The sequence below is a fragment of the Mercenaria mercenaria genome, chromosome 13 (genome assembly GCF_021730395.1).
Source record: "Mercenaria mercenaria strain notata chromosome 13, MADL_Memer_1, whole genome shotgun sequence".
Lineage (NCBI taxonomy): Eukaryota > Metazoa > Mollusca > Bivalvia > Venerida > Veneridae > Mercenaria > Mercenaria mercenaria.
In genome coordinates this window covers 79318661-79329455 of record NC_069373.1, presented here as the reverse complement: position 1 = coordinate 79329455, position 10795 = coordinate 79318661, and the positions used below count along the sequence as shown (strand labels likewise).

The 10795-nt window shown below is 36.2% G+C and overlaps 1 protein-coding gene across 1 annotated transcript in view; it reads right to left on the bottom strand.

Annotated features, from left to right (window-relative positions):
* The window catches only part of LOC123529059 (sulfate transporter-like), a 37400-nt gene that overhangs the window by 5379 nt on the left and 21226 nt on the right, over positions 1-10795 (bottom strand). The window contains exons 12-19 of the mRNA XM_045309254.2: positions 10655-10750; positions 10111-10217; positions 9597-9666; positions 6695-6859; positions 5312-5518; positions 3540-3594; positions 2000-2100; positions 485-567 (exon numbers count right to left, since the gene is read on the bottom strand). Of these exons, the coding sequence (XP_045165189.2) occupies positions 505-567; positions 2000-2100; positions 3540-3594; positions 5312-5518; positions 6695-6859; positions 9597-9666; positions 10111-10217; positions 10655-10750 (864 nt within the window). The 3' untranslated portion in view covers positions 485-504. The remainder of the gene's footprint in view (positions 1-484; positions 568-1999; positions 2101-3539; positions 3595-5311; positions 5519-6694; positions 6860-9596; positions 9667-10110; positions 10218-10654; positions 10751-10795) is intronic.

Here is a 10795-nt window from a genome sequence, read left to right as displayed (position 1 = left end):
ATTGTAAACATATCACATGCAAGATACAGATTTCAATCTAGATTCTACTATGACACTGTAGTGTTTGGTCTGCACAGCTGCCCTTGATGAATTCAAAACCAAGAAACTGTATTTTTTCCTGCTATATGTATATTAGGTAAAAAAGACTGTTTCTGCCTTTGCGACCAGTGTAGATCATGATCAGTCTGCATATCCATGCAGTCTGATCATGATCTGCACTGTTCGCTATTCAGTCGGTATCTTTTTGGTATTCACCAGTTTTAACAGTTAATGGTGCTGTCCAAATTGAATGATAGACAAGTTCATTATAGAAATTTAGCATGTTAAGGATTAATGCAATCTATAAGAAGATCCTCTGGTGGAGGAATACTCCAGGTGCCCCTCCAGGTGCATTTCTGAAGCAACCAGCGGCCTTAACCAGTTCATTAGTAGCTACAGAGAACTCACAAAGTAAAGGAAACAACAGGACAGACAACAAGACTACCTTCCTAGCCTCCCTTACAATCAAACTTCATCTGGAGAACCTTCTTTATTTGATATATTTGCACCATTCTTAAAACTGTAAGCCTGAAAACAGAAAAAAAAAATAAAAATTAAAATGCATACAGTGAGATATTGCTATCATAAAGACTTTTTCAGAACTATTGCTTACATTTGGGGTCTTTTGCAGAAAATTCTTCTGGAATTAAAATAAGACTTTAATTAATACCAGGTAATCGTTCATAATAAGAATTTTTTACAGAGGCCAAGCAGAGTTGTGAAAACAACATATTTTTTGCTGGGTTGTAAGTCCATTTATTTTCAATTGTTTATAGTCTGTACAAGAAAATCCTAGCTGCTCATTTGTGCATTATCTAAGGTCAGGTAAGGAGTATGTCTTCATTTCGAAAGACAGGTAGTTACTGTAACACTAGAAACATTCAGGAACAGTAAATTTTGTGTTTTTGCAATGCTGCCCCATTTAGCAGCTAAAACATTTGCGAAATACATCGTACGCAAAATACATGAAAAGTTAATAAATTATAATAGCTTAAGTATGTAAAATAACAGAAAAGATTGCAGATAAATTGGACAATATTGGGTCAATTATACTTAGATTTTTTTTTTCAATCATGAGCAAAATTTATGTACTGCTGACAAAAACAAATCACTGTATACTAATAAATGAAAGTGTTTCAAATGGAAGCTTTGTATGCGATTGCAGTATCAAGAATACATGCACAGATACGTTGATATTAACTGTTTGGACAAGCAGTGGAAACTACAAAACTTTCACATTTTCACGGTCAAAACTGTTTTGCAACTATAAAATTTTGAGGAAACAAACTGACCATGAAATTCACTAACTTAGTAAGCAAGAAACTATTTCTAGAATTACAGTAACTTCCCTGATATACTATAACCTTTGACAGCCAGATGTAAATGAGCGATGTCAGTGAACACGACCTCCTGGATACAGAAAACCTTTTTAGACTGAAGGTACTGGTTCTCCAATGTCATTACAGTACAGTGAAAAATACACACTTGGTCAATTATTTAACCTTCCTATATAGATTGTACTACAGTATCATGTGCAAACATATATGCACTGGATCAATAGCCATGAACCTACCCGTACTGAGTGCATTACAGCATAATGTACAGGAACATATTTAATATATATATATACTACATCAAAAGTCTTGAACCTACCTGGATTGTTTCTTTTGTTTAGATCGTATCAACATAATTTAGACCATATGGTGACTTCTAGCTTTTGACGGTACCTACCTCCACCTCCTGGCATTGTTTCAGGCATTGGTGGACACCAGGGTAGAGCCATCAACCTTTCTTTTGCTGAATAGCTTCCTCACATGAAGAATTCTACATTCTAAGTGAGGTTTCGAACTATCATCAGTCAGGGGCAAGTGATTCCAAGTCAGTGATCTTCACCACTTGGCCATATAGGCTCCTACCTGGATTAATAGACTTGAATCTACCTGTATAATCTTGAACCTACCTGTATAGAGTGTATTACTGCATCATGTACAGACACATATATATTGGACTGATCCAAAGTGTCATAAAACTTGGTCTTTTCAAACATTTCTCTCACACCAACTGTAAAAAAAACATCAATAATAGAAATTACCCAAATCAAGTGAAAAGTCTACAGTAGATTAATCCTTAACCTTTAGCCTGCCAAATTTCTAAAATTGACTGGTCCATCATTCAACTTGTGCAGTACCATTTATTACTTGAAGAGGTGTACACGGATTATTTAGTGACTGAATTGCTACCAGTGCAGACCATGATCTTGGTCTGCACTAGCCACAAAGGCAGAATTACTTGCCGCCAGCAGGCTAAATGTTAAATTCATAAGTGATAGGAATATGCACATATGACATTGGTTATATTGTATAAGTTTTATTGTGTACCTGTGGAGTTTCCACTTTTTCTATTTTAAGTACAGTTTTTGCTTAAAATTGTAGAAGAAAGTGACTCTCCTTACTGAAGCTGTCAAGTTGCACTCATTTAGGTTAGGTTTGATCTACTATATAGTTTTATTAAATTTGCATATACAGGTCCTTTCACTTATCACATCTGTACTCAGTAGTAACATGTACTGTGTCTTAACACTGTGGTCCATTGTATTATATTGTACTTGAGTTTGTTTTATTGTGTCCAGCCTGGCATAAAAACTTGTTTTGCAAGTTCAAGAGAGAAACATCTGATTGGTCAGCTTTGCCTTAAGCACGAACATTTTCACAAATCTTTATGGATCATTTTTCGTATTCAGTTCGAAGTGAACGCAAGTCAATTTTGAGTGTATCTATCTATTTAACAGCATAAATATACTTTCAACTGTTCTTAACTCTTATCATGCTGGACACGATTGGTTCTGCCCTTGCAACCAGTATAGATCATGATCAGCCTGCAGATCCATTCAGTCTGATAAAGATCTGCACTTTTCGCCTTTCAGTCAGTATCCTTTTAGTAAACACCCTTTTAACAGTTAATGGTACTGTCCAAAATGAAAGATGGACAAGTTCATTATAGAAATTTAGCAGGGTAAGGGTCGATTCTGGACATCTTATTTCATTTATTTACTTCATTTGTGTATATTACACACACATGCCCAGTAAGATATTTAATTTGTACTAAGTTGATTTAGTGACAGTCACCAGAGATGTAATGTTTTGTGAAATCTTCTTATTTCAACTTCGGCTTTGTTGCAGTCAAATTTGTACTTTTTCCTTTTCCCGATTTAACTGTTTAATATTTTTAGGCTTTTCTCAGTATAATATTGGTGCTGCCTAATAAAAGGAGTAACTAAAACTATGTGTTAGTTTTATTCTGCAACCCATGGCTACAAAACTATACATCCTGTAAGAAACCTTCATTTTATCAACAAAACAATCATTTAATTAAGACATTTAAATATGACTTTACAAACAGACTCAATCAAACTTGCTTGGTTGCATTCTATGCTTCTAAATGATTTTCATATAAATTTCATTTTTAATCATACATTTCTATACGTGTAAAGTAATACGTACCTTTGCAATTTGCAAATAAAACTTTAATGCCTACAGCTTTATATTCTCCAATCACCTGAAAAAAGATAACAGTATTTTACCTAACAGACAAGTTTCATACAAATTTAAGTAAATTTCAACTACAACTAGGAATGAAGGTGATAAATATCCAAAACTGTTGCTCTGTTACAGGAAAGCAAACATTCCGCATGCTCTGTTACAGGAAATCAAACATTCCGCATGCTCTGCTACAGGAAAGCAAACATTCCGCATGCTCTGTTACAGGAAAGCAAACATTCTGCATGTTGACTTGATGAGGTTAACAAATGGTGCTAGTGTTATGAATATTCTTTCAGTGGCACAAAAAATATGGATTAGACTTTTAGCCTTTGACTTCCAAGTTGGACCCAATGACATGGGTGCTATGTGGTGGTTCTCATATCAGGTCAAAATATGAAGCACACATAAAACAAAGCTTTTTGGCCTTTGACTTCCAAGTGTAATCTTAACTTTGGACACTATGGCATGAGTCCTATTTTTGTGTTACAGTGTATAACATTGGTGAACATTTATGCACTGTTACTTGAAAATCCATTAAATGATTTTGGGTATACACCTCCATTAAGGAAGGACAGACCAAACTAGAGCTATCACTAAAGGTGATGAATGTACCCCCCACATGCACTGACACAGTACATTGCAATTTGATGCACACAAGATTGCATAATTATGTGGACTGTATGTATATAGACGTATGTATACAGTACAGTAACAAAAAACAAAGTCCCTTAACTATGCAGAATATTTATCTAAAAGAACGTAACATGCACCATGCACAACTAGGGTTGGTACTGATCACTTGTGTGAAGTTTCATTAAATTGTGTGCAAGGGTTCGGAAGATTTGGCGCGCACAAGATTGCATATGCAGACTGTATGTACATAGCATGTTAACAAGAAACAAAGTCCCATAACTCTGCAAGTTTTGAAATTGAATTGAAAGAACCTAACATGCCCCATGCACAACTACTGTTGTTACTGATCACTTGTGTGAAGTTTCATTAAATTGTGTCAAGGGGATGAGGAGAGATGGTGCGCACAAGATTGTGTCTACGGACGGACGGACTGACAGACAGACAACCTGAAACCAGTATACCCCCCCTTACAACTTTGTTGTCGGGGGGTACAATGACTGATGTTTATTACTCCATTTTAGTCCTGTACACTTTAAATCTGCAGGTTCAATAATATGGAGTACTCCTGAATTGGGGTAGTTGCAATTCAAGGATCTCCAGAAAGAAAAGGCTGACTGACAACCATAAACTTTTGTACCATTCTGCATTCCTACCAAAACTAGCACTAAAAAGGTTCTCAATACTTAGGTATTTTAATTTTTGCTTCTGAAATTTTAGGTAAACTTAAATGTATTCAGTAATACATTTGTATTTCTAAATAAAAAGTAAACTTACAGAACCTTCTAAATAATTTAAACTTTCAGTATTTAGTCACATACTTCTGATTAGAACATAAATGAGCCACGCTATGAGAAAACCAACATAGTGACCAGACTGCGCAGATGCGCAGGCTGGTCTGGATCCATGCTGGTCGCTTTCAAAGCCTATTGCTATTAGAGAAACTGTTAGCGAACAACATGGATCCTGACCAGACTGCGCGGATGAGCTGGCTGGTCTGGATCTATGCTGGTCGCAAAGCCACTATGTTGGTTTTCCCATGGCGCGGCTCAAATTTAAAAAGTAAGTATTTAGAAATACTTTTGCATAAAAGGTAAACTTACAGCTTTAAGAACTTTAACACCCATGGAATCCACAAAACTCCACAATGAACAGTCAAAGATTATAGTGTGAAAGTCCACATGTAATGTATTTCTTTGTGTAACATCTACAATATCAAGGTCAGTGTCTGGTAAAATATTAAGTTCTATATCTAGATGCTCTCTTTCTGGTGCTGATTCATTACGGACTTCTCCATCAATAATTGGTTCCTGAAATATTAAAAGGATCAGTATTAATTAACTTCTGACATGCAAAACTCTAGTAATCAGCAGTCCTCTATGAGATTTTACAATGTAAGATTTTGTTTTGTTTTGGATTTAGAGCAATTTTCCAACAGTATTACAGTTTTCTTATGGTTGGCACTAAACCCAATGAGTGTTCCTGGACTCGGTACCAGTACTGTAGTACTAACCCATTTGCTGCAAATAACTGCCAACTTTTCCACATAAATCTGTGATGGAGGATGAATGATTTCAGACATGATGTCTTTTATCAAATCTCATCCGGGGATCAAACTCTTGACCCTGGTAAGCTGTTGAATTGTGCTGTCCATTTTAATCAAGCAGGCGGTTACAATGCAAGGTACACCATAAGCTATCAAAATGATTAATGCATTAAAGACATTCAAAATAAACATTCTACAAATGTTTTTACATATAATTTTGATATTTGGTTTTACTTATTTTTTAACTTTTCAATATTTATATATATAACAAGAGCATTGCAGTGCAGAGTAATATACGGCCGAAGGTATGACCTTGGACCCCTAAGTGTGACCGTGACCTTGTAGCTAGCCATCCAGAACATGTGCTCTCACATCATGTCAATGCAGTGAACATTTGTGTCAAGTTTCTTCAATCCTTCAAAGGGTTCAAGAGTTAGAGCTATGACCTTTGACCCCCTAATTGTGACCTTGACCTTGAAGCGAGACATCTAGAACATGCGTTCTGCACATCGTTTCGATGTGGCGAAAATTTGTGCCAAGTTTCTTTACATCCTTCAAGCAGTTCAAAAGTTACAGAGCGGACATGAAACTCACTCATTTGACTACTGACCACTAAGTGTGACCTTGACCTTGAAGCGAGCTATCCAGAACAAGCGCTCTGCACGTCGTCTTGATGTGGTGAACATTTGTGTCCAATTTCAAGGGGGTCAAGAGTTACAGAGCGAAACACACTACTCATTTGACCTTTGACCCCTTTTCTCCACCAATTTTAAGACAAGATGGAATGCTATCTTTCTTGTCATGAGTGAAAACAAGAAGTAAGGATAAATTTCCTGGAAGCACAGAGCACCCCAAACAGATATATAGAGCCATGCACCGCAAAGTAGGCCTGCAACAAAAGCCTTACTAAAACAAAACAAATCATCAAAAGAAAACTTACTTTCTTTTGCAGTTTTCTAAGTTTCTTCTCTCTTTTGTCTTGAGCAATTTTCAGTGTATTTGGGTTTACTGTATTCTTGTAAAGAAGTGTGCGGAAGTGTTCCTTGTTTAGGAAAAATAATGACTGTTCAAACCTAAATATTTTAACAGCTGGTATCTCTCTTGCCTGAAAACATAACCAAATATGGCTGTAAATGGTGAAGTGATATCTATAAATTATTCCATAATGCAAACATTACGTCAAGCTATCTGTAAACAAGAGATCACAGAGTGATCTTGGCGCCCACCAATGTGCCATTTTTGAGTGTTCCAAATTTTAAGACTTACTGACTACCACAAGGTCAAATTTCATTTCCGTACACAACACTGTGCATGTGGTCCAAATTCGAAAGCTGTAGCTTGAGAAATGTGAAAGTAGGTCACCCGGTCAATGTCAAGGTCAAAGTTTGTTTCGGTACACAATCCTATGCATGTGGTCTAAATTTGAAGCCTGTAGCTACAGAAATGTGAAAGTAGGTCACTAGGTCAATCTTAAGGTCAAAGTTCATTTTGGTACACAAAACTATGCAAGTGGTCCAAATTCGAAGGCTGTAGCTTGAGAAATGTAAAAGTAGGTCACTTGGTCAAAATCAAGGTCAAATTCTATTTCGGAATACAAAACTATGCATGCGGTCCAAATTTGAAGCCTGTACCATAAATATGTGAAAGTAGGTCACTAGGTCACTGTAAAGGTCAAAGTTCATTTTGGTACAAAAAACTATGCAAGTGGTCCAAATTTGAAGGCTGTAGCTTGAGAAATGTAAAAGTAGGTCACTAGGTCAAAATCATGGTCAAATTCTATTTCGGAATACAAAACTATGCATGTGGTCCAAATTTGAAGCCTGTACCTTAAAAATGTTAAAGTAGGTCACTAGGTCAATGTGAAGGTCAAAGTTTTTTTCGGTACACAAAACTATGCATGTGGTCCAAATTTGAAGGCTGTAGCTTGAGAAATGTAAAAGTAGGTCACTAGGTCAAAATCAATGTCAAATTTCACTTTGAAACACGGAACTATGCATATGGTCCAAATTTGACGCCTGTACCTTCAAAAATGTGAAAGTAGGTCACTAGGTCAAAATCAAGGTCAAAGTTTTTTCCAGTGCACAAAACTATGCATGTGGTCCAAATTTGAAGGCTGTAGCTACAGAAATGTGAAAGTAGGTCACTAGGTCAAAATCAAGGTCAACTCATGTCAAGGTTCATCTTGCCACTCAAAAATATACATGTGGTCCAAATTTGAAGGCTGTAGCTACAGAAATGTGAAAGTAGGTCACTAGGTCAAAATCAAGGTCAACTCATGTCAAGGTTCATCTTGCCACTCAAAAATATACATGTGGTCCAAATTTGAATGTTGTAGTTATTGACAAGAACATTTTAAAAGCTTTTCCCTATATAAGTCTATATGAACCATGTGACCCCCGGGGCGGGGCCATTTTTGACCCTAGGGCGATAATTTGAACAAACTTGGTAGAGAACCACTAGATGAGGCTACATTACAAGTATCAAAGCCTTAGGCTTTGTGATTTGGACAAGAAGATTTTCAAAGTTTTTCCTTATGTAAGTCTATGTAAACCATATGACCCCCAGGGCGGGGCCATATTTGACCCTAGGAGTAAAATATGAACAATCTTAGTTGAAGACCACTAGATGATGTCACATACAAAATACCAAAGCCCTAGGCCCAGTGGATTGGACAAGGGGTTATTCAAAGTTTTTCCCTATATAAGTCATTTTAAACTATGTGACCCCCAGGGCGGGGCCATATTTGACCCCAGAGAAATAATTTGAATCATCTTGGTAGAGGACCACTAGATGATGCTTCAAACCAAATATCAAAGCCCTAGGCTCTGTGGTTTTGGATAAGAAGGTTTTCAAAGTTTTTCCCTATATAAATCTATGTAAAATATAGAAATAAACAAAGGGCCATAACTCACTCATAAATTGTTGAACCAGTCTGATTTTCAGGGGGACACAACTAGGGTACCAAAACATCATTCTGACAAAGTTTGGTCAAAATCCCCCCAGTAGTTTCTGAGGAGATGCGATAACGAGAAATTGTTAACGGACGGACGGACGGACGGAATGACGGACGGACGGACCACGGACGCAGAGTGATTTTAATAGCCCACCATCTGATGATGGTGGGCTAAAAATTGTCATGTGAAAACTACTGTAATTTTAAATTTGCATTTTGAAATTAGCACAACTCATCATAGAGTTATCTTTCCTTTTCAGATCAATCATAACTTTATGCCTACCTTACATCTGAAAGTCTATTAACAGAACATAACTGCTAACAAAGTCAATTACATTTCACAAGGCTTATATTTCTGCAGTCTTAATGAAATGTATAAACATGTAGCCTTAAAGGCATACACTTTTCACACAAAAGTTTGGAAAAAATATTGCATGACAACTTTTTGAACATTTGTTTGTTTGTTTTGTGATAAGTGCTGTTTCTCTCCGCAAGAAGCTGCAAATTTCTCCACACCATTTAGAGGTGGAGGACAAATGATTTCAGATACAATGTCTTTTATCAAATCATCACCTTAGTGCAAAAAGTGAATAAGTGCTTCTTTAAGTCAATGCAGTTATCCACTTCTTGCATTGAGGTGACGACATAGAACATGCACACTGCTCAGGGATCAAACTCAAGACCCTGCGAACCATAGATCTGCGCTCTCCCTATTGGGCTAAGTGGGTATGCCTACTTTCTGAACAAAGATACCAGACAACCTGACTGTTTAAGCGACTAGAAAAAATTGCTACATAGCAATATCCCATCAGCAACTGAAATAAAATCATTTAGACACGCGGGTAAAGACTGAATTCAGGACAGTTTTAAGTTCTTTTCTAAAATATACCTTCTGATAGAAATTCATGTCTATGTATATATCCGTCCCAGGAACATGTCCGAGTAAACATGCATTCGGCCTGAAATATATTGTGCACAATTTGATAACATTTCATGAAATATAATCAAATAAACAATTCATGGTTAGGCAATAACAGAGCAAAAACATGCATGAATAAGAATATTCAATCTTTTATTCCAATTCATTTTAGGTTAACAATCATTATCTAGACCTCACTGCTGTTGGTATCCATGGCTACAAGGATATGAGAAGAAGAAAAGCCAAATTCCCTTTTAACATCGGTCACTAAACAAAGAAACTCTTAGAAATTGTTATAATGCAACCCGGAAGCTAACAGCTTATAACAGGCACTCCAGATTACTACTGAGGCACAAAAATTCTTATGCATTAAAAAAATTAAATGTTCTTACAGTGTATTTTTTTAACAAAGGAAGTGTACAAAAATGTTAAAACAATGCTGGATGTTCCAGCTATTAATTATTATGTAAATGTTGTCTTTTACCTCTGTATTCTACACATGGCAACAATGATATTAAAAGCTACAGCAGTTCCTAGACCCAAATCCACATCCATCAGCACTGTAGCTATACATGCCACTATCCATACAAACTACAAAAAAATACTGATTCTATATTTCTGAAAATTAAAGAGATTCTTGCAGCATTACACATTCTGCTAGAAATGTGTCAAACAGAAAATGCCTCACTGTCAATGACCCTGAAACATGCAGAAGTCTAGTGCACAAGGTGTTGACAACTTGAAAAAGAAATCTTAGCTTAGGAACAATTTTGTTCTTTGTTTTAGTTTAAGAAAGGCGCCAGATTTAATGTTCATTCCAACTGCCTTTACAGCTAACCTTAAAAACAATTTGAATAAAGCCTACTTAAACAGTTTCAGTGTGATTCAATTTGTCTTTACAAACCATTATTTTGACTCTCCAAATAATGCTTTTCATATGCTGGTTTGAAAGTTAACCTATCTGTTGTACATATATCAGTCAAAGTAAGCTGCAGTATGTGTACCATGCCAGTAATGATTATACTTACAAAATCTATTGAGGAAACATTCCAGATCTTCTTCAGGTCTAAAACTTGTAGAAACATTCCTCTTATAGCAACCACAACAATGGAGGACAACACACACTAAAAGAAGAATCAATTTATTAGCCATAATAATGCAGGATAATT